The following is a 25,103-nucleotide window of genomic DNA, read 5'->3' on the forward strand; positions in this document are numbered from 1 at the left end:
ATTTCAGGCTGTAAAAGCTTTGCTTTGTGGTATAAGTAATCTTCTTCTAACAAAGTCTCTGTGTCTTAGTAGAATAATCTATGGTTTATGTTGACTTTATGTTCTCGATTATTTAAGAAAGCAGTCTTATGACTGAGGAAAGAAATGAGGTTCTTTCCAGTCATATCCTCTCTAATGTTCACTTTTATAATCTTTTATCATCATTGTGGTTAAATAGAGAACCAAGTATTATTTTTCTGTTACCAAAATCCTATCTTAATCGAGTCCCAGAGGGCCCCTGGAAGATCACAATGGATTTATCCTTTCACTTTATAAAGAGAGGTGCTAGAAATAATTAGGTTTATTTGATACATTACTACTGATGAGATGCATGGGAAGAGTTGCCAAATCAGAAGAGGAACTCAGTCTTCCCTAGGTTAAATTGGTATAGACAAAATGTTGTGTTATTAATACATTTCAGAAACTGTGTGCTTGCTGGCCATGCGTTTCTATTTGTAAGAGTCCTGATGCTGCTTTGTCAAGATATTACACAACTGCAGGATAGTGTTCTAAGTCGTGATTTTTAATTTTTTAAATGTTAACTTGGTCTTAACTTTGCTTCTTTATTTTAAATCTAGCAACTGTTAGGTCATTAGTTTTCAACTGGGGACTCACATCAATTACCTATGGAATTTTATTAATATTTAGATGTTTAAGACCTACTCCAGCTTACCAAATCTCTTCACTAGATATTCTTGATATATTCTAACAACATGCTTGGTATATTCATTGTATATTTTATCAGGATTATTATATATTTGAGGATTTTTGTTTGTCTCTGTAAGATTATGTTCTTCCATTTTTGTAAATTAGATACAATGTCATCTCTTCTTTGAAAATAGGGTTAATCGTTATGTTTATGCATATCTTATCTAAAATTTTTGGATTGACTTTTATCTTGTTTTGCATGCCACAGAAACAACCACATGTCCTTGTCAGTTGCATTATTATTCTTGTAATAAGTTCTCATCAGAGTCTTCATTTTTGAAAATGATTAGTAGCAAGTTAACCACATTTATCTGTAAATCTTTTGCTATCTATAGCTAGTTTTTTATTTTTTAACCTGATATTCCCATAAAAGAACTTGTAATCAAATACAAGCTAGAGTGCTTCATCTTCAATAAAGAAAGATTGTCAACCTGGCTGCTGTGGCTCAGTGGATTGAGCGTCGGCCTGAAAACCAAGTATTGCTGGTTCAATTCCCAGTCAGGGCACATGCCTCGGTTGCATGCCAGGTACCCCGTTGGGGGCGCGTGAGAGGCAACCGTACATTGATGTTTCTCTCTCTTTCTCCTTTCCCCTCTCTCTAAAAACAAATAAATAAAAAAATAAAATAGAATAATAAAAAAAGAAAGAAAGATTGTCGCAGAACCCCCATGGAAAAGAATTAAGCCAAGTACTGTTGGTTACAGGATTCTGATGGTATAGTATAAACAATTTTGAGATCACACCAGTGAACTGAGTCAAGATCTCAAAAACTCTAGTTAAGAAGCATATAAGTTAATGAGACTGCTAACCCCAGGTTGAATGAAACAAGAAATAATTATATAGACCTGCATGAACTCAGGAGGTATGATTATGGTTTTTGTTTAGAATATTGCTGACATTTTAATGTTCTGTTTTCTGGATGTATAAGGAACTTTTTTCTCTTTTCTCTTATCCTATTTATAACTCATAATAATTTAGTAAACCTTATTTTTTGTAAATGGAAATGAAGCATTCATAAATGTCTGAGCCCTCTAGGATTTGGAAACTCTTACTAAGTGTTCTTGTTTTTATATTAATATATTTATCTGCATAGGCTCAATTATAATCTGTTTGTCCTACTTGTTATCAGGACATAATTGGAAAAACTGATTATATAACCAAGGCCTTGTCCAGAATGTCATATTTGTGAATGCTGCTCATTGAATCAGTTATGATCAGATATTTTAAGGAACTAAAGTTGACTTCATAGAGCGAATGTACACAAAGCCCTCAGGAAACCTAGCCTGGTACCTGACTTACAGAGCTCCCAGGCTTACAGGTGAATAAGGAAGGTTCCTTTCCATCAGGCCCTGGAACCTTACAATATTTGGGGAAACCCAAGAAGAGAAGAGTTTTCCCCAATTTATAGGAACTGCAGGTTAAAATCTTCACTTGGCTTCCCAACCTTAATAGGCTTTTAAAATTTCAAACCAAGATTTCTTATGAAAACTTCCATGAAAGCAAGCTTAAGTTCTATATGGTAAATTACTATTCTTGCTAATGAGACATAATTTTTATTGTTTTTATTGATGCTATTATTCTTGCTAAAGAGGCTAAATCTAGTGAGACCTAATTTTCACTATTTTTATTGCTGCAAAATTCACATAACTAAAAATAATAATTTAAAATTATATAATTTGGTGGCATTTAGTGCACTTATAATGTTGTGGAACCATCATCTCAATCTAGTTCCAACCATTTTCACACCTCAGAAGAAAACCCTGCACCAATTAAGCAGTCATTCCCTTCCCTCTAGTTCCTGGAAACCAGCAATTGGTATTCTGTCTCTATGGATATACCTAATTCTAGATATTTCATATAAGTAGCATCATAAAATATGCAATCTTTTGTGTCTGGCTTCTTTCACTTGATGTAATGTTTTCAAAGTTCATACATGTTGTAGCATGGATCAGTACTTTATTCCTTCTTATGGCTCCATTATAGATATATACCACATTTGTTTATATAGTCATTTGCTGATGGAAATTTGGGTTGTTTACACCTTTTGGCTTTTGTGAATAATGGTGCTATGAACATTCATGAACCAGTATTTGAGTACCTGTTTTCAATTCATTTGGGTATATTATTAGGAGTGAAATCGCTAGGACATATAGTAATCCTATGTTTAACTTTTGAGGAATATCCAAGCTGTTTTCTATTATGACTGAACAGTGTTACATTCCCACCAGCGATGTACTAGGGTTCTGATTTCTCTACATCCTCACCATCACTTATTTTCTGTTTATTTTTAAAATTTAAAAATTCTAGCCATCCTAGTGGGTGTGAAGTGGTGTCTCACTGTGAATTTGATTTGCATTTCCCTGATGGCTAATGACGTCAAACATCGTTTTATGTGCTTGTTAGCCATTTCTATATCTTCTTTGGAGAAATGTCCGCTCAAGTCCTTTGCCCATTTGTGAATCAGGCTGTCTTTTTGTTGTTGAGTTGTAGGAATTCTGTATATATTCTGGGTGCCAGACCTTTTTTAAAAAATACGATTTGCAAATATCTTCCCTATCCTGTAGGTTGTCTTTTCACTTTCTTAATAATATCCTTTTCAGCATAAAAGTTTTTAATTTTGATGATCTCCCATTTATCTATTTGTTCTTTTGTTTCTTGTGAGACTAGCCTTGAGTTCAAAAATAATCTTTCTTTGAGATTATCTTTGATCAAAAGGGAGAATGACTGTATAAAGACATTTTATGTGTCAAAGGAAAACTGCCTCATCTATAGCATGCCATTCCAGGTTATCAGCAGAATGGAGTCATTGCCTTTGAGCTATTTTGCATCTCTTTATAATTGCAGGTTACTGATGAGTATGCCAACTTTGTTTTCTGTGATAGAGGCATGACTGACTTTCCTTTGTACATGAAAAACCACTTTGGTACCTATTTGGAAAGTGGACCGGATCCTGTTACCTTGCCCAAATTGTTGATACTTACCAAATTTTCAATTCTCAGCTTTCTCCAACATCTGGCTAATATCATCCAAACTAACTTTTCTAATTTTTCTTCCTCTGCCTGACTTGCAGTAATCGAGAACTGAAACCTGACTGCCCAAACCCCTACAGGGACCCTGTGCTGCCTTACAGCTTGCTTTCTTCTCTGGGACCTGAAGCAGCCCTGCAAGCTCAGGCCCAATGACTTGATATAAACCTAGAAGAAATCATCACTGCCGCAGACCATGCACAACTAGAGTTCCCCTTGAGCAAGCTGTTGCCCAGGCCGCTAAGGAAGTCTAGAGAAATGCTTGGGTCATGCACGTCCTTACGTGAGAGGTAACCTAGACTATGGTCAATGTCACCAAGAGCACTGACATCCTAGGCCCATGAGCAGTACTGGAAAATGGAAAATTTTTCCTGCACTGATGTCTTAGAAGACACTTGACTGTTTACCTTCAGGGTTCAATTCTTGGCTCTTTACTGTAATCTAACCTTTTATATTAATATCTTTCTTTTTCATTTTAGTCCTCCCTCTTTTAATATGCCTGATCACCAAGACCCTAAAACAAGTGACTTTTGCCACCAACTCACCAGGTAGCTCTTCTAGTTTTATAGAAACAAAACTTTAATAGAGTTCTCAAGAAATTATTTCTTAGACCCTGCTTCACCCTACTCAGGTTTATCATTGCATTGGAGTTGCTCAGCAATGAATGGTATTTGTCTGGAATAAAAGGGAGAAATGGCAATGTTGAAGTTTATTTGAGCCCTGTGGTCCCCAGAAATCAGTAATGGTTAAGAACCCCTCCCCTTTGGTTTTCCGGGAAAAGACTAACTGCAAGGGAACATCCTACCCTGGCATGTTATCCATCTCCATCTTTCCAAATGATTCCTCTACCACTCAGATGACGCCCTTGTTTACCTGCCTGTCTCTATAAAACCCCAGGCTCCCTTCCTTTTCTGAGATATTCCTCATTAATAAATGTTCTCTCCATTGCAATAGCTGAATAAAATATTGTCCAGTGCACTTTGCCTTTCACATAATCGACACAAATGTATTCAGAGAATGAGACCAGGTTTAGCAAACACATTTCTGAAAACTTTGAGAAATGTGCCTGCAACTTTGTGGTTAGGCATTCTTTTTTCTTTACTAGAAACATCTAGCTTCTTAAGTGCCCTGGTGAACTATTAACCACGAAGTCAATGTTTAAGAAAAAGAACTCATGGACACGGACAACAGTGCGCTGATTTCAGCAGGGAGAGGTCGGTGGCGGAATGTAGAAGACAGGGTAAGGGGGATAAACAGTAATGGAAGAAATACAATAAAAAAAAAACTATTAAAAAAAGATTTGGCCTGCTGTGGCTGGTATGGCTTAGTGGCTAGAGCGCTGGCCTGCGAACCAAAGAGTCTCTAGTTCGATTCCCAGTCAGGGCACATGCCTGGGTTGAGGGCCAGGTCCCCAGTTGGCGGCGTACAAGAGGCAACCACACAGTGATGTTTCTCTCCCTCTTTTCCTCTCTCCCTTCCCCTCTCTTAAAAAAAAAAGAAAAGATTTGACAACAATTATCTTTTTTTTTTTTTTTTTTTAGTCCTAGTATCCAGAGTCAGCATTACAGGTTTCCAGTGTTTTCTTAATTTTAGTCCTTCCTAAGACTTGCTTGGATATCTATTTTCTCTTTTAGTGTTAGCACAATTCTTATAATTATTTAATTATAGCTATTTTGATATTTTATAGTGACATGGACCATGGATTTTTCCCCTTTATTTTTTAAAATTTAATCTTTATTATATTTTTTCCATCACCATTCAGTCCCCTTTTAACCCCTTCTCTTCAGCAATCACCACACTGCTGTCCATATCCATGAAACAAACTGTAGTATGGTTTGGCTTTTCTCTGTTGTTGGCATTTAACAAAAATAATAGCCAACGTTTATTGATTAACCTGTGCCAGGAATGGTAATAGGTGCTTTCAATATGTTAACTCAATTAATTTTCACAACAACCCAGTGAGGTAGGTACTGTTATTATTTTCATTTCATCAAAGAAGGAACGAAAACATAGGGAGATTAAGTAACGTCCCAGGTCACAAAGAAAGTAGCTGATCCTGAATTTTGAATTTAGGCAGTCTGGTTAATCAGCCCACAAGCTTAATCACTTTGTTAAACAATTTTGATATCCTTTTATCAATATCTATTACTTTTTCTCTTTCTCCTAATTTCCTCCACCTCCCCTTCATGCCTATTTCCCTTTCACCATCTCAACTGTGTAATGTTGGTGAAATTAGTCTATTTTGTCAGTTTTCTCTTACTTCTTCATTTGTCTTTCCCCATTTACCACTTCACCACGTTTTCTGCTTGTCACTATCCCCTTCACCATTTTTCTGATTTGAATCTAAGAGCTTTTTCGGTTAGAAAACAAACCACCACAGATTCTTTTAGGAACAACTTTAATAACCCACCAAACTTTAATCATTTCAACTTTCACGTTATATGGATTTGGGAATTAAATGGGTTTTTAAAATCCCCCTTCTCCCAAAGCAAGTAAATGACTCAGGGCCAAATTTGTACAAATTGACTTTGCAGTGGTCCTTTCGTCTATAAACCCAATTTAGCTACTGACCTAGCACCTTTGGATGTAGAATTTAGACAGGACAATGTGTGAAAAAGGATTTGGTCAAAAGGCCCTAGCTGTTAATAGAAGCAAATCCATTAACTGTGTGACAAAACCAAAAATGTTATCCAGGAGATAAAATCAATGTGACAACATCATAATTCTATATAATTCTCACTCTCTCCACAGCATTTGGCATGATAAACCATCATATTGAAGACAAATGAAGGCTTGGGAGAGTAGAAATAAGATAATATTTGCTTGAAAATGAATCAAGAAAACTGACTCTGCATTTATTACAGTGAAAAGTGCCAGAAGGACACTTTTAGAACCCACGAACCTTATTTCCCTTTGGATAATTATGTTGTCCAAGGTAAACTAATGGAAAAAGTGTAAAGCAGTTCAATTTACCACCAAAAATCTTAGAGAGTTTATAAACAGAACCTAACATTTGCACTACAAAACAGTCAAAGTGGTGAGTGGGTCCCTGAAAATCGCTGTAAGGTTAATGCAAGTGGGGAATAAATTGAATGATGAACTAAATTCACTCACTGTTTCCTTTGGGTGTGCAAAAAGTCTCATTTGTCTGGATCTGAGCTTCTTTAGCACATTTTTTCTCAACTAACATAGGTAGAATCTTCCTGCTCTAAAATATGGTTTTATTCAGTATAGGTTAGCGAATCAAAATCTTTACTTGGCTAGTGAATTTTTCTTTTATATATTCTTCTTTGAGAAGAAGCCAAACAAGTACCCAAAAGCCAATTCCCAGTGTGTACCTCAGGTTTAGGCAATGTATACTACCTCCAACTATTTGATCACATTAGAGCACAGGGTGTGGAAACACTGTGTAACTCTAAATGATAGCAGCATATTCAACAGGTCCAGCTACTGTGCTTACTAAGGCAGAACTGTATAGATACATTTTTTTAAAGACTTTATTTATTTTTTAGAGAGCGGAGAAGGGAGGCAGATAGGGAGAGAAACATCAATGTGTGAGAGAAACAGTGATCAGCTGCCTCTCGCACGTCCCCAACTGGGGACCTGGCCTGCAACCCAGGTATGTGCCCTGACTGGGAATTGAACCTCTGACCTTATGGTTTGCAGGCCAGCACTGTATCCACTGAGTCACACCAGCCAGGGCTATAGATATATTTTTAAAGGAGGTTAAGAAATATGTATAAAACAACAACGAAAGTCTGTCTGGTATAACTGCCCCCTAAACCAGTAAATTCAATTAACCAGGCTATTCCATCCCTGAACATTCTGATAAATCAAAAATACCACTTTTTACTTAAAACTCATTTACTGAACTTAAAAACCTTAATGGTTTAGACAGCAATACTAAATTGAGGACTTAAATGTACTCTCTTCCCCCACAAGAAAAGTAACATTTTACACTTAATTGATGGAAATTGTGCCTGCTCAACCTTTCTAGTTAAATAGAAAAAAAAGGAAACAAAAAAGCACTGGCAAAGCAGGCTGTCCCAGGCTTAATATATATGCATTTGTATCTCTGCACCTGGTCTTGGCACATAAGACAAGTGTTTCAAGAGCCAAGGACTTTATGAGCTTGCATCCCCAGCCTACGTAATTGACCCAAGTAAATTGGCTGCAGTTTATATTAGGTGTGGATAGGAGGAAATGCCATTGTGTTCAGTGAACTGATCACAACCTCTGGCGAATTATGGAGAGGGAGGGAGAGAGAGAGGAGAGAAGAGAGAGGAGAGAACACGAGAACACAAACTTTATTTTAAAATGCAGGAAATGCTTTCAGACTTTCTGGCCTCTGTCGATACAAATTTAGGATAATTTTTGCCATTTTTTATTGAATATATTGGAGAGACTCAAATTAAAACCACAAAAAGATAATTCTTCACACCTGTCAGAATGGCTACCATCAATAAATCAACAGATAAGTGCTGGCAAGGATGTGGAGAAAGGGGAATCCTAGTGCACTGTTCGTGGCAATGCAGACTGGTGCAGCCACTGTGGAAAACAGTATGGAGGTTCCTCAAACAATTAAAAATAGGGTAATTTTTGATATACAAAAAAATATGGATGCTCCTCAAACATCCTTTTGGCCATAGTGTTGTACAAAATTTGACCTCGTATTACTGAAACTTTTCAAAACTTGCATTAAAAACACCTAGTGTGTTATCTGTGGTCTACCTACATTAATTATAATACCAGAAAGACAGAATAGAACATTTTGAATATTCTTTTTACACCTTGTGTGCAAACAAATGACTAGCTCGGTTCTGAAATATTATTCACAATCACACTATGCACATATTCTACTCAATAACTTTCACCTGTGGATTGTGACTTCCTAGCACAATGGTAATTATTTCTATTTTGTATAAAGAGAACTTTTGTGATTTACCTCTTATATTTATATGAAGGTGCCATGCTTAAGGCAGGAAGTAAAGGGGCCTTCGCAGCATTCATGTGTGCTGGAACAAGGTTTGGAATTTTTTTGGCCACTGCTAGAGGACGAGCCCTAAAATGTAACATTACCACTAGTTCCCAATAGTACTGTGGCCCTCTGATGCCTCGGTCTCCAGTCTCAGGCCGTCTGCCTAACGGGGGACACTGTATGTAATTAACCTCCAGGTGGGTGCTGGGGACTCATGCTGTACTCTTCCTCTGTCCTAGGGGTTGTGAACAACACAAAATGTCCTGGATTCCGCGCTTGAGGAGCTTACAGTTGAGTTGACTCAAGCTGTAAGAAACGAGCGATACACATTTTAAGAATGCATACGATGTGCATGAGTAAGTATAAAATTATATGATGTATATGATGCCTGCCTCAACTTCCAACCATCTAGCCCTAACCTGAAAGCTTTCTTCTAAGGTTCACAGAACATATGATCTCATTTACTCTTATTAGACCCGTGAGAAGTAGGGGAAGAAATGGCTGTTCCCCTTTTACAGTTGATTTACGTCCCAGGGTACTGCAGGAATTGGCTGCATACTGCACAGCCGGGAGTCCTGTGTTCCTCCCGCTGTTCACTCCTCTACAGCACATTTAACACTGCTCATGAGAACTTTCTAAAGCACGAGTCTGATTATATCACTGCCCTGCTTAAAAACCCCTGCATAAGACCCCATGATGACAGGAAAAAAGATCCTTTCTTTAGTATAGTTTGCAAGGCCCTTCATAATTTTTTGCTCAGACCTGTTATCTTACCATTCCCCTCAAGTGCCCACAGCTTAACCTCATCAAACTTTTCTCCCCATTTCAAACATAAGACAGGCATCCACCATATAACACGGCACTTCTATAACACGGTTTTGCTCTAACACGGTTAGAGAATGGGGGAACCCCCCGTATAACACAGTACTTCTATAACACCGTTTCACTCTAACATGGTTAGAGAATTGGGGGAAACTCCCCTATAACACGAAATTAGGGAAATCCCTGTACACTACTAAATGTGATAAAAGCTTTTAAGAGCAAAAGATAACTCATTTAAAATTTTTCACTTGAGTGAGCACGTCGTATCAGTTTACTCCAAAAAGCGTAAAGAAAGGCCTAGACTTAGCCGAACTGTTAGAGTCATATTTCTTAAGTGAAGGTCCTTACACTGAAAGGAGCACGAAGTTTGAGAGAGAACTTCAAAAGTGCTTAGCACTGTATAACGAACATTTTTAAGATCTCTCAGCTAAAAGCAAGCAATCTAAAATAACAGATGTTTTGCAAAAAGTAGAGAATAGAAATCAAGATAACGCTGAAGAAAGTTCAGAGGATAAGGATATCTTGTCAAAAAGAAAACGCATTCGGTTAATGAAGTGTAGTAGTGATGACGAAGAAAACATTACTTAATTCATATTAATATGTAATACTTTATGATGAAAATTGCTTTAATAAAGATATTTCTCTTAATTATAAAAATATAATAGTATTTTTAAAAATTTTTGGAACCTAACCCCCCTTTTTGTACTAGTCCTTTGTTTCGTGTAACATGGATTTGCATAACATGGCATTTGTTAGGAATCTAACAACCGTGTTATATGGGGGTTACCTTTATATACTTCAACTCTCTGGGGCTTTGCACCTATGCAGTCTTGGATGTCGAATGATTTCTATCTCCTCTGAAAACTTCTTACCTATCTTTTAAGATCTAGCTGTGAAGATGTCTCTGAAGTTCCACTTTCCTTTCCCAGGCAGAAAAAGTTGATTTCTTTTTGGACTACAGCAGTTTTTTTCAAATCTCTACTATGGTACTTAATCACACTGGCTTGCAATGATTACTTCATGTCCCTGTTTCTTCCACTAGACCAGCAATTTTCAACCTTTTTTATCTCATGGCATACATAGATTAATTACTAAAATTCTAATTACTAAAAAATATATTTTTGCCTATCTGAAAAAAATAGGTATAATTTTTTTCCCTTTAAAAAATATTTTATTTATTTACTTTTGGAGAGAGAGGAAGGAAGGGAGAAAGACAGGGAGAGAAACATCAACATGTGAGAGAAACATCAATTGGTTGCCTCTCGCACACCCCCAACTGGGGACAGAGCCCACACAAACCAGGCATGTGCCCTGACCAGGAATCGAACTGGTGACATTTCGCTTTGTAGGATGACGCTCAACCAACTGAGCATTGCTGGTCAGGGAAATAGGTATAATTTTGATTCATTCACACTGGATGGCTATTATTGTGTTGGCTGGTGTCATTTTTAATTTGACAATCTAAGGGAAAAGAGGTCAGTGCCCCTGACTAAACAGTCAGGTATGGCATGTTTTAAAAATTCTTGCCGCACACTCGTTGAAAATTGTTGCACTAGACTATAAATTCTCTGAGAGCAAGAACTGTATCTTAATCATCTTTATACCTTCAGTACCTAGCAAAGTATCTGGCATATGATAGGCTCTGAGAAAAAAAAATATTTTAAAGAATTTATGGGAATGGTGAAATGGCTAAAGAATGGAGAAAAGAATTCATATCTTGAATAAAAAAGGAAAATAACTTTCACATTACACACGTACAAAGTCAAATGTGATAAGCTAGAAAAAGATTGCAATAGCTCACTGAAAAATAAACTGGTCAGTGCCCAAAAAGGGACACTCTAAGGTCCTGTGATACATTGCCCAACCTCCCCACCCAGAAAAAAATAAACGTATGGAGAAACAAATCATGGATTTATGTAGAGACTGGTCATGGATCTAGAGGTATGTCATTAGCTTTAGGGGAAAAAAGCTAATATAGGGAGTTTTGCGTTAATATGTCCAAAATAAAATTAGATGTGGCAGTGTTGTTTGGCAGACACACTTTTAAATGACTTGGATCAATTGGTAAAGTGCGTGAATATCACTGGGGTGAAATTCAGTGTTGAAACACAGAAGGCGGTTCATTGATGCAAAACAGATAAGGAAGGTAGAAGACAAGATGTAAGGTAATATTTGAAGCAGTCATGAGTACTGCCGCATAGCTCTAGACTGTTGGGAGGCTGTGCAGATCACCTTGCTGTGCAGCATCAAGAAAAATCTATGAGATAAACAGCCTCTTCAATTCATGACTACTGTGTCAAACCAATGGGCAGGCTTTACATGTACCAAGAACCATTTGGCGGTACATTTGTCTTTGCAGTGACAAGCACACACAAAAATGGTGACTGCTGTCAGTAGTATCACCCTTAAATATTGAAGACAGAGATGTAGAAACAGCACGAAGGAATATCAAGTGAATTCCTAGTCCCTGAGCATGTCCAGGCACAGGTCAGATTAGTAGTTAGAAATTTTTCCTTAAGCAGAAGAATGTTTTTTCCCAAATGAAATTTTATGTGGAATTGCAATATATAAAACAAAGTCAGTACTCTGGTTAAAGCATGAGCAGGGGCTAGACACTTGGGGGGCTGTCTAGAACCCTATATATTTAGCCACCCATTTACGTGTTTCCATTGAGGCACCTCTAAAGAGTTTCTGGGACAGACGCTGTGCAAAGGTTTCTATATGGACAGAGGTTAGAATGGATGACTTCCAGTTCTTTCTGATTCCAAAAGCCTATAATAGGACAACCCTCTCTCTAGTATTCAAATCAGTCAGGAAATCGGGATTTTTATTCCACTTACGGAAGAGTCCAGTAGAGGGCAATACAAATAACTAAGGTTTTGAGAAATAATCCTGATGAGGAATTATTGGGTGTAGATAACAAAAGAGGCTCCCCCTTCCTTCCTCCCTCAAAATGCAAATTTGTATTGCGAACTCACTCTGCTCTCTAGTCTGGGAATGGCGATGAACAGGTGATACAGATAACAGCCTATTAATGATGTCACAGTGCACAGGGGGTGGGGCAGGGGTATATGGAAGCAGATATAAAATACAAAAACAAACAAGAAAACAGGGTATTGTGACAAGCAATATTACAAAAATAACACAGTATGTGATAGAAAGTACTGGTTGGCATTGGGGGGGGGGAGCACTACAGATGGGTGGGTCAGGAAAGCCTCTCTGAGCAGGTGATATTTAAACAGAGCCCTGAAAAGTGAAAAGGAACTCACTCATACCAACAAGAAGAGTTGCAGGCAGAGAGAACAGCATTCATTGCAAAAGCTCCGAAGCGGGAAAGAACTTCCTCGCCTACCTGAGGAGCTGAAAAGCCCGTGTGGCTGGAACACAGTTCATGAAGGGGAGTGGTACAAGATGAGCTCTGCTGGGACTGAGCCACTGGGCTTGGACTTGGTTCTCAGTGAGATGGGCAGCCACTGGAGGAGAGCAGGGATACCATGTGAATTAAACTATCTTTTCTTCTATCAAGGGATAGTGTGTAAGTGATCATCAGCACAGGGCAGAATGGGCTAAACTGCACCCGGAGAAATTTGGGAAGACAGAAGAAATTCAGGAATATTGTTGACAAGAAAGATTGAAGAGTTCTATTTAATGGCATAAAGCTAATTTCTTGGTATGATTTAACAAGTAGCCAGAAAGAGGATTTGTTTAGCCTTCTTCCAGCTGTCAGCTTTGACAACTTACCCTTGCTGTTACTGAGACGCATATTCAGGTCTCCTGATACTCAAATGTTCTTTCCACTGAGCTGATTGCTTCAAATTGTGTACAGCAAAGCAGTAAAAGATGAAGGAAATATGGCACTTTCTTTCTTATGGGTTTCTGAAACTTCAATTTTTTTGCTGTAAGAACCCGTATGAGTACTTATTTATGAGTTAATTTACTACGGTAAACTACCTTAGTTGGTTTCCTTCTAGCATCTGAACTTCAAATCCCAATCTTAAGTCAGTCTGACCACCTGTTTTTTTCTGCTCCCAGTTAGGATGGCCAAGTGCTATTGGAACACACCGCATAACTGCAGATGTACACCAGTGCACACTTATGGTTCCTGATCACAGGTGGGTCTTCAAAGCTGCACAGTAATCACTCACTTCTTTCTTTTAAGTTTTTTTAAACCTCCTGAAGATATGTTTATTGATTTTATAGAGAGAGGAAGGGGGAGGGGGGAAGAGAGAAAGAGAGAGAGAGAGAGAGAGAGAGAGAGAGAGAGAGAGAGAGAGATGGAGGGACAGAGAAACATCTATTTGGTTGGCTTCCATACATGCCCTAACTGGGATGCAGCCTGCAACCTAGTTATGTGCCCTGACCAGGGATTGGACCCACAACCTACTGGTGCTTGTGATGACCTCCAACCAAGCCACCCAGCCAGGGCACTGCCTTCTTTCTCTTTCTCACACCTTCCAATGGATACTACAAACTCACTAAGCCCCAAGACCCCCTGTTCAAAATTCCTTCACATTCACAATAAAATCCAAAGTCCCACCATGGTCCACATGTGTCAACTTCTCTTGCCTCTGCCCCTATTACTCACTTTGTTCCAGCCACATTGGCCTTCTTGCTGTTATAAAAAAACCATCATATGAATGTATGTGTCTGCAGTTATATTGTTTGCTTTTGAAGAACTGCCAAAGTGTTTTCCAAAGTGGCTGCCCCATTTTACATTCCCAGCAGCAATGTATGAGGGTTCCAGTTTCTCTTTTCTCAACTGCATTTGTTATTACCAGTCTTGTTGATTCTAGCTATCCTAGTGAGTGTAAAGTGGTATCCCATTGTGGTTTGGATTTGCATTTCCCTAATGACCAATGATGCTGAACATCTTTTTATGTGCTTATTGGCCATTTGTATATCTTTTTTTGGATAAACATCTATTCAAACCTTTGCCCATATTTTAGTTGGGTTATATGTCTTTTTATTACTGAGTTGTAAGTGGTCTTCATATATTTTGGATGCAAATCTCTCATTAGATATATGACCCATTTTGAGTAAATATTTATGTATGGCATAAAATAGAGGTCCAATTTCATTCTTTTGCATGCGGATACAGTTGTTCCAGTGCCATTTGTTGAAAAGACTATTCTTTCCCTATTGCATTGTCTAAGTACCTTTGTTTAAAATCAATTGACCATATAAATGTGAATGTTTATTTCTGGACTCCTAATTACATTCCATTGATCTATATCTGTCCTTATGCCACTATCATGCTGTCTTGATTACAGTGTGGGTCCTCCAACTTCATTCTTTTTCAAGATTGTTTTTGGTAGGTCCCTTGCATTTCCATATGAATTTTTAGAATCAGCTTGTTAATTTCTACACAAAGTCAGCTGGGATTTTGATAGGGATTGTTTTGAATCTGTAGATCAGCTTGGGAGTATTGCTATCTTAACAATATTAAGTTTTCTGATCAATGAACATGGGATCTTACTACACATTATTTATACGACTCACAATTTTAAGAAACTAATGTATAACGGGCAATTTTAAAATATGAGATCAAATGAAATTATTTTACAACTTTATTGAGGTATAATTTAGATACCATAAAATTTACCCATATTAAGTATACAATTCAATGATTTTTAATAAATTTACTGAACTGGGAAACCACTACCCTAATCTAGCTTTAGAATATTTTTATCCCTCCAATAAGATTCTTCATTTCTGTTTACAGTTAATCCCTGTTCCTACCCTCAGACCCAGGCAACCACTCATTTATGTTCTGCCTCTACAGATTTGTCTTTCTGGATATTTCATATAAATGAAATTATACAGTATGTGGGCTTTTCTCTCTGGTTTCTTTTACTTAGCATAATGTATTTTTATGAATAGAGTTCTTTTTTTTAAAGTTTTAGATTTTCAGAAAAATTGAGCAGATGGAACAGAGTTCCCATATACCCTCTCCCCTGCATATAGTTTTCCCTATTAACATTTTGCATTAGCATAATATACGTGTTACAATATTGATATGTTATTATTAACTAAAGTCTATAGCTTACATTAGGGTTCACTATTACTATGCTATACTTCGTTACATTAGTTTTGATAAGTGTATGATATCATATATCCATCATTATAGAATCATACAGCATAGTTTCACCACCCTAAAAATCCCATGCTCCACCTAATTATTCCTCCTTTCCCCTCCAAGCCCCTGGCAGTCATTACTCTTTTTACTGCCTTCTCTGGCTTTGCCTTTTACAGAATGTCATGTAGTTGGACTCAAACAGTATGAAGTCTTTTCAGATTGGCTTGTTTCACTTAGCAATATGCATTCAAATTTCCTCCATGTCTTTTTGAGGGTTGAAAGCTCATTTTCAAAAATTTCAGCTTTACTGAGGTATAATTGACATATAATATTGTAAGATACTTTTAATGTACATCATCATGATTTGATACACATTGTGAAAGGACTGCTCCCATATAATTAACATATCCATTACCTAACATATTTCTTTCTTTGGTGAGAATATTTAAGTTCTGCTCTCTTAACTAATTTCAATTATTTGATATAGGAGAGCTCATTTTTTATTGCTGAATAATATTCTATTGTATGAATGTAATATAGTGCCTATCCACTTACCTATTGATAAATATCTTGGCTGCTTTTAGATTTTGGCAATTATAAATAAAGCTACTATAAACATTTATGTGCAGATTTTTATATGAATATAAGTTTTCAACTCAATTGGGTATCAATATTTTATTCTTGTTTTTAAAAAAAAGATTAATTTTTTAGAGAGAGGTGAAAGGAGGGAGAAAGAGAGGAAGAAACATCAATATGTTAAAGAAACATTAATCAGGTGCCTCTCACACAACCCCAACTAGGGACCTGGCCGGCAGCCCAGGCATGTGCACTGACCAGGAATCGAACCTGCAACTTTTTGGTTCACAAGATGGTGCTCAATCCACACCAGCCAGGGCTATATTTCATTCCTTTTTAAGTCCTTGAATAATATCCCATGATATTATTTTGTTTATCCTTGCATTAACTGATGGACTTTTGGATTGTCCTTACTTTTTGATTATTATGAATAACCAAATAAATAGAACAGAACTGAGCTGCTATGAATATTCACATGCAAGTCTTTGTGTAGACATATGTTTTTATTTCTATTGAGAGTGGATTTGCTGAAATTACTATAATAAATTTATGTTTAACTTCTTAAGAAAGTGTCTATACCACGCTTGCATTCCTGCTGGCAATGTATGGGGATCCCAGTTCCTCAGCATCCTTGCTAACATTTATTGCCTGTCTCTTTTAGTGGGTGCGTAGTGATATCTCATGCTTCTAACTTGCTTTTCCCTAATGATTAATGATATTGAGCACCTTCTCATGTGTTTATTAATTATTCATAAATTTTCTTTGGTCAAATGTGTATTCAAGTCTTTTGCCTATTTTTAAGTTGGGTAGTCTATCTTATTAGTGAATTGTAAGAGTTCTTTGTATATGCTGGTACAAGATGTTTATCAAATATGTAATTGGCAAATATTTTCTTCCAGTTTATCACTTGTCTTTTCATTTTGATATGGTGTCTTTTTTTTTTTTTACAGGATTTTATTTGTTTATTTTTAGAGAGAGGGGAAGGGAGGCAGAAAGAGATGGAGAGAAACATCAATGTGTGGTTGTGCCTTGCATGTCCCCAACTGGGGACATGGCCAGCAACCCAGGCATGTGCCCTGACTGGAAATTGAACCAGTGACCCTTGGGTTCACAGGTTGGCACTTGATAATGGTGTCTTCTAAAGCACAACTTCTTAATTTTGGTGAAGTCCCATTTATCATTTTCTCTTGTCTGTTTTATGATCATGCTTTTGTTTGTTGCATCCAAGAAATAATTGCCTTACCAATATCTCAAAGGTTTTTCTCCTACGTTTTCTTCTAAAACTTTTATAGTTTTAGCTCTTATATTTAGGTCTCTTATTCATTTTGAGATAATTTTTGTGTCTGGCATGAGGTAAGGGTCCATATTCAAATCTTTGCATGTGCATGTTCAATTGTCCCAGCACCACTTACTGAATCTCATCATACATTTTCAAAGGTTTTAAAAAGATGTGTTTTCCTAACTCTTTATTTTTAAACTTTCAAACCTACAAAAGAGTTGAAAGAATAATACAAGGAGCAGTTACATATCTTTCGCCTAGACTCAAAAATTGTTACGAATCTCCCACATTTATACTTCCTCTCTCATTCACTTTTTGCTGAGCCAATTGAAAGTAAGCTACAAATATGAAGACACTTTACTCCTAAGTACTTCATCATGCATCTCCTAAGAAAGAGAAGTCTTCCACATTATCACACCTAAAAAAAAAACATTAATTCAATAATATCGTCTAAGTGTATATTCAAATTTACCAAATTGTTCAAAAAATGTCTCTTACACCTGTTTATGACTTACCCCTCAAGTCAGAATCCATTCATGGTCTACTCATTGCATTTGATTGTTACAGCTCATTGTTCTCTTTCAATGTAGAACAATGCTTCTACCTTTGTTTTTCACGATAATGACTTTTTAAATAGTGCAGGCCAGTTGACTTGTTGGATGCCCCATACTCTAGGTTTGTGTAATTGTTTCTTCATATTTAAATTCAGGTAAAACATTTAAAAATTTTTTGTCTGGCTGTTTATTTTGTTCATTAGATTCCACATATAAGTGAGATCATATGGTATTTGTCTGTCTCTGACAGGCTTATTTCACTTAGCATAATACTCTCCAGGTCCCTCCATGCTGTTGTAAAGGGAAATATTTCATTTTTTATGGCTATGTAGTATTCCATTGTGTAAATGTACCACAGCTTTTTTATCCACTCATCCACTAATGGACACTTGGGCTGCTTTCAAATCTTGGTGATGATAAATAATGCTTCAGTGAACATAGGGGTGCTTAAGTTCTTTTGAGTTAGTGTTCTGGGATTCTTCAGATATATTCCCAGAAGTTGGATCTCTGGGTCATAGGGCAGCTCCCTTGTTAATTTTTTGAGGAAATTTCATACTGTTTTCCACAGTGGCTGCCAGGTTAAACCTTTTTTTTTTTGGCAAGACTATTTCATAGATGCTCTGTACTTTTTAGTAAATTACATCAGGAGGCAAAATGTCAGGCTGTCCTGATACTGACAATGCTGGATTTAAATCACTTGTTTAACCAAGTGACTGCCAGATTTTCCCATTATAAATGTATATTTCCTCCTTTGTAATTAGCAAGGAATCTATGGGGTGATAATTTGAAACTGTGTGAATATCCTGTTTCCCAAGAACTTCTTACTTGATGGTTTTAGCATCCATGTAATGATCTTTGCCAAAATCAATTATTATACTTGGGGCTGCAAAATAGTGATTTTTCTAGCCTATCTTCCTTCTACATTTATTAGCTAGCATTCTGATAGAAAGAGTTTTCTCCCTTTTCTCCCTCTCTCTTCAGAATATCACTATAGACTAATGGATTATTAATTTTTCTGCTATAACCCACTTTTATTAATATTTTCACAATTTCTAAAAAATAAATATTTCTTAGCTCAGTCTGCAGAAAAGGCCTAAAAGCAATGTAACGTCAGTAACAATCAGCATACCTAATACCTAGGTAGTGAATCGGAAATACCATTTCCTTCTCATTAGAACCAGGGCTCCTGAGAGAAATGGCTGATTTGAGGGCTGGAGCAGGGCAAGTTCAATGTGAACTGAGGAAACCTTGTTCGTCGGAAAGCAAAGATGCCCTGAAGAACTGACAGGGTCGTGTAAAAAACGCATGGGAGCTGGCTAGAGAGAGCTCTCACTGGCTAAATTTGGGATACTTTGGGCATTAAAAAGAAGTGCTTTTAAAATCATCCATATTTTACTAGACTTCATCTATAACTCCCTTTTTCTTTCTCTCCCTCCCCCTCTCCCCCCTATCCCTCAACCCTTCTCTTTCTCTAGTCTTTATTTTCTCATCATTTATTTGTTCATCAGTCTGCTCTTTTTTGAAAGATTTTATTTATTTATTTTTAGAGAGAGGGGAAGGGAGGGAGAGAGAGAGGGAGAGAAACGTCCATGTGTGGTTGCCTCTCACACGCCCCCAACTGGGGACCTGGCCCACAATCCAGGCATGTGTCCTGACTGGAAATCGAACCCATGATCTTTCAGTTTGCAGGCTGATGCTCAATCTACTGACCCACACCAGCCAGAGCCGGTCTGCTCTTTTTATACACCTGAAAATATACCAATAATCATTTGACTGCCAACTCCAACAGTCCTTTCTCTCCTCAAACATACTCAATTTCATTGTCATTAATAACCACTTGCTCTCCCATGCTAGGCTTTCTTCTCTTCTTATACCAAGCAGGGACAAACAATCCACTTCCAGGTTCGTAGCTTCCCATGGCCTGCCCAGGAAAAGCAGAAAAAGAACCTAAAACCATGGGAGAAGACAACTCAGGCTGAAGAAGGGTTGGGGTATAATATCTTAATGGCTACATTTTAATCATCTTGGTATTTTGAGAACTTATCCAGTGGGTGGAGCACACAGAAACGTGGCTCACTCTCTGTGACACTTGGAGCAAGCCACTTCATCTTTCTAAGATTCAAGTTCTCTATATATACAATGAATGGGAATGATAATAATAGCAGCCCTAAGAGCAGTTACAGAATAGTCATGGGGATGTAAACTACAGCATAGGAAATACATTCAATAGTACTGTAATAACTATGTATGGTGCCAGGTGGGTACTAGACTTATCGGAAAGGATCACTTCATAAGTTATATAATTGCCAAAACACTTCATTGTACACCTGAAACTGTATAACATTGAATGTTAACTGTAATTGAAAGAAAAGAATAAAGAACATTCATGCGCCTGCACACTGTGAACTCTACAGATTATTCGAATTTATGAAATAAAGAGTTTAGCCCTGGCTGAGTAGCTCTGTTGGTTGGAGCATCATCCGTACACAAAAAGGTTGTGGATTCAATCTCCGGCCGGGGCACATACCTAGACTGTGGGTTCATTTCCTGGGTCAGGGCATGTATGTGTATGTTTCTCACATTGATGTTTCTCTTTCCTTTTCTCTCTCTCTCCCACCCTCCCTCTCTGTCTGCTTCTCTTTCTAAAATCAATAAATACATATCCTCGGGTGAGGATTTAAAGAAAAGAAAGAGTTTATAATATTACCTCTGGTATTTTTTCATACTCCCCCTAAATGAAACTTTTCTTGACTCTGTATCTCCCTCAAGCGATGATTTATCTCCTTTCATTTTCTACAAAATTGCTTGCTCTCTTTGCTTTCTTTGCCATTTACTTTGCAACTGTCTGTTCCACTGAAACTCCTTTTACCAGGTTCACCAGTGACAAATAATTTTTTAAATTATTTTATTTTATTTATTTATTTAGAGAGGGGAAGGGAGGGAGAAAGAGGGGGAGAGAAACATCGATGTGTGGTTGCCTCTTGCGTGCCCCCAACTGGGGGACCGGGCCTGCAACCCAGGCATGGGTCCTGATTGGGAATCGAACCAGCAACCCTCTGGTTCGCAGGCTGGCACTCAGTCCACTGAGCCACACAAGCCAGGGCAATAAGTAAGTTTTAATTTTCATATTACTTGATCAACATCTGATATTGATTAGCATAACCTGATTCTTTCCTTTGTTTTAACTAGAGTTATTGCCAGTAGTGTGTCAAAGCCAGCTACTGAGAGCTGATTATTAAATATTCAGGAAATTATGCAAGCCCTTGGGAATACTTATATCATCAAAATTAGCAAAGGCTACAAATTTAGGGCTTAATTTTTTTTCATAGATCTGGTTTACCAGCACTCTGCCTGTTACTGTTTCTATAAAATGACACATGCTCAGAAAAATATAATCAGCTATTCAAATTTAACAGAAAGTGCCATGACCTGAAATCTCACTACGGAGAAAAAAAACAAAAACACTGTTTGCTAGAAAGCCAAGTTTTATTTAATGGAGAAAATGTTAGTCTGCTATTTTATAACCTCACACAGCATGTCATGGATATCTTTCCATGTCAGTAAGTATAGAGCTACAGCATAATTTTTAATGGCTGTGTAGTATTCCACTATGGGTATCTGCTATAATAATTCTTCTACTGTTGAATATTTTAGGTTGTTTTTGCTATCATGATGCTGGGACCATTATTTTTAAATGCATTTGTATAATTTTCCATCTCCTTTGGAGTAAAATCCCAGAAGTAAAATTGCTGTCTCATAGAATATACTTATTTTTCATTTTGATACATATTGTTAAGCGTCCAATAGAAAGTCCAGAAATTACATTCTCACCAGGACAGTGCCTGTTTCTCTGCAGCTTTGGTAACCCTGTGTCAATACTTTAAGTATCTGCCAATTTCATAGATAAATAACAAAAACATTTTATTTTGACTTCTTTGTTTATCAGTGAAAGTAATCATCTTCTTATTTTATCATCCATTTGTATGTTCTTTGCCCATTTTTCTCATGTGTAACACCTGTATCTCTCATCCTTTTCCTAAAAGTCTCCTTCCTTAGATTCCTCTATACTTCTTCTTTCTGGTCCCCTCCCTACAATGTTGCCAGTTTCTTCTCTTCTGTTTGCCCCTTAAATGCTGATGCTCTCTTCTCTTGGCTTGACCCACTTTTTCCCAGTAATCTCATCCATCCACTCTTACGATTTTAATTAAAATCTCTTAAAAACATGAATACTCCCACTAGTACTAGTGATGTTAATAACTGCAAAAATTTATTGAGCATTTACTGTGAGCCGGTACTGTAATTCATGCTTAACGTGGAATGGCTCAGTTATCTTCAAAGGAAGAATGTAAGTCCGGTAGAAGAAGCTCCATTTTGTGGAGGAAGAAACAGAGTCAGAAAAGTTTAAATGCTAGTTCAAAGTCACAAAGTTAGTGTGAGTGGAGCTGGGACTGAAACGCAAGCCTTTTCTGGTGCCAACTTTACCATATTACATCTCATGACTGTATACTTTATACCATCTATATTAGGTGTTGCCAAACTATGGTCCACAGGCCAAATCCAGCCTGATGTGTTTTTGTTAATAAAGTTTTACTGGAACACAGCCATACCCACTCATTTAAATACTATCTACGGCAGGTCTAAAGCTACAACAGCGAAGGTGAATAGGTACAATAGAGACTTCACTTCCTGCAAAACCTAAAATAGTTACTATCTGGACCATTATACAGTTTATCTACTTTTATTATAAAAGTTTAACTACTTTTGATCTATACACAGGTAACTCCAAAAGTCTGTATCTTCATCACTGATCTACCTTCTGAGCTCTCTGTCTACTTGTCAACTAGCAACTTCCAGCCCACAAGTACTTCAATGTTAATATCCTCAAAACTGGACTTTAAGGTACCAGTTCCTGCCATTGCCAACCTCACACCCCATGCTGTAGCCCAGGTATGTGCTATGGATGAGGCCTGTCCAGAAAGTGTCCAGCCATGCACTATGGAAAAAGAGACATTTATTTATTCCGTTTTATACACTTTAATTGTATGGCAATGCATGATTTTTTCCCCCATTTTTTACTGTTGTTCTATTAGAGTTGTCCCATCTTTCCCCCACTGCTCTCCCCTGTCCCGCCCACCTCCCCCCTCTCTCACAGTCAGTCCCCACCCTGTTGTCCATGTCTATGGGTCCTTTAACTCAGTTCTTTGACTAGACCCTTCCCCTTCTTTCCCCCCTTCTATCCCTCCCCCCTCCCCGCTGGTCACTGTCAGTCTGTTATTTGTTTCCATGCCTCTGGTTCTGTTTTGCTTGTTTGTTTTGTTCATTAGGTTCCTATATTAGATGGGATCATATGGTATTTTTCTTTCACTGCCTGGCTTATTTCACTAAGTATAATACCCTTCAGTTCCATTCATGTTGTTGCAAAAGGCAGGAGTTCCTTCTTTTTTCTGCTGCATAGAATTCCATCATGTAAATGTACCACAGTTTTTTGATCCATTCATCCACTGAAGGACACTTATAGGACAATGACACCTCTGTCCCCTTCAAAATAGGCACCTTGGGACCTCACACAGTCCTCCCAATTGCCATCAGCTGCTCTGTAGTATTTTCCTGAATTTCATCAATGATCTGAAATCTCTTTCCTTTCAAAGGTGATTTTAGTTTTGGGAAAAGCCAGAAGTCACAGGGGACCAGATCTGGTTTGTAGGGGGACTGAGTCACTTGGGTGATTTGATGTTTCACCAAAAAACTCTGCATGAGACATGATGCATGAGTGGTGTGTTGTTGTGATGAAGCTGCCGATCACCAGTTGCCCATAGTTGTGGCCTTCTGAATCATCTGAATGGTTTCCACACAGGAATATTCAAACTTCATGCAAAATGTGATGCAGATTTGTTGCTCTACTCACTCAGTCATTTTGAATGTGACGGCCACACAGTACACACGCTTACTCAATGGTGTCTACCACCCCCAATGACTAGTACAGTGAAGGTGTCATTGTTCACACATGCACATTCCAGTCCACTCTCCTTGGCTGCCAGGTTACATCGATGTCATGCAAACTGTTCTCATTATATTAGCAATGGCTGGATTTTTTCTCGACAGACCCCATATATTCGTCACTTTTATATCCATGACAGACACTGCTAATAGATCATATTACTTGGTTCCATTAAGCTTAGGTGGGGGCTTCAGAATCTTTCTTTTTTAAAAATCTAATCCTTATTGTATTTTTTTTCCATTACCATTTAGTCCCCTTACATCCCCCTCCTCGAGAATCTTTCTTAACACAGCCCTTTATGAATGCCATGAAGTCTTTCCCCATGTGGATTAGTTCTTTCTATATGGTACTCCCACCAATTAAGCTCTCTATCATAGAACTAATACATAAATTATACCATATGTATCTTTACATAAGTTGGTCTGTCTACCCCACTAAACTGCGAGGTTCTTTATAGCAGGGTACATATCTTAACTATGTTTGCATTCCTGGCATCTAACAGTATCCAGGACACAGCAGATTGTCAGTATGCTAAGTTAAAAGGAAGATAAAATTATTGCAGCTGTCACCATCTACCTAGACCAAAGCTTGGTACATAGTTCTTGACTCCAGTGCCTTTTTTGCACCTCCCACTGCCAATTTCAGGCCAGGCCTTCATCATTTACACTCTGAATGATTGTCATAACCTCCATGCCTTTAGTCTTGGCCAGTCACAGCAATCCCCTATGTTAATTTTCTCATTCAACAAGTATGTATTGAGTGTCTAGTAGATGCTGTCTGTTCTAGGCACTGAGACAAAAATCCTTGTCTTCATGGAGCTTCTATTTCAGGAGAAACAACCATCAGAGTGATCCAATTATATGCAGCTCTGGCCATGTCATTCTTGTTAAAATCTTCACTGGCTTCCTGCTGTTCACAGTCCAAACTACCTACACAAGGCATATAAGGCCCTCCATGACCCAGTGCTTACATAGTCTAGTTTCATTGCTTGTATTTCGTATTCTATCAATACTGAAATGCACACACCATATTTTGTCCTGCTGCCTT

General features: G+C 37.6%; 1 protein-coding gene across 3 annotated transcripts in view; it reads right to left on the reverse strand.

Annotated features, from left to right (window-relative positions):
- HDAC8 (histone deacetylase 8) overlaps positions 1 to 25,103 on the reverse strand; it is a 244,191-nt gene that overhangs the window by 181,987 nt on the left and 37,101 nt on the right. Inside the window, exon 5 of one of the 3 annotated variants that reach the window (XM_090264598.1) lies at positions 17,843 to 17,922. The exons of the other annotated variants lie outside the window; for them this stretch is intronic. Within the exon in view, the coding sequence (XP_090120724.1) occupies positions 17,880 to 17,922 (43 nt within the window). The 3' untranslated portion in view covers positions 17,843 to 17,879. Of the gene's footprint in view, positions 1 to 17,842; positions 17,923 to 25,103 lie in introns of those variants that run through there. 3 annotated transcript variants of the gene reach the window in all.

This window comes from Furipterus horrens, unplaced genomic scaffold (assembly GCF_987537825.1).
Source record: "Furipterus horrens unplaced genomic scaffold, mFurHor1.1.pri manual_scaffold_17, whole genome shotgun sequence".
NCBI lineage: Eukaryota > Metazoa > Chordata > Mammalia > Chiroptera > Furipteridae > Furipterus > Furipterus horrens.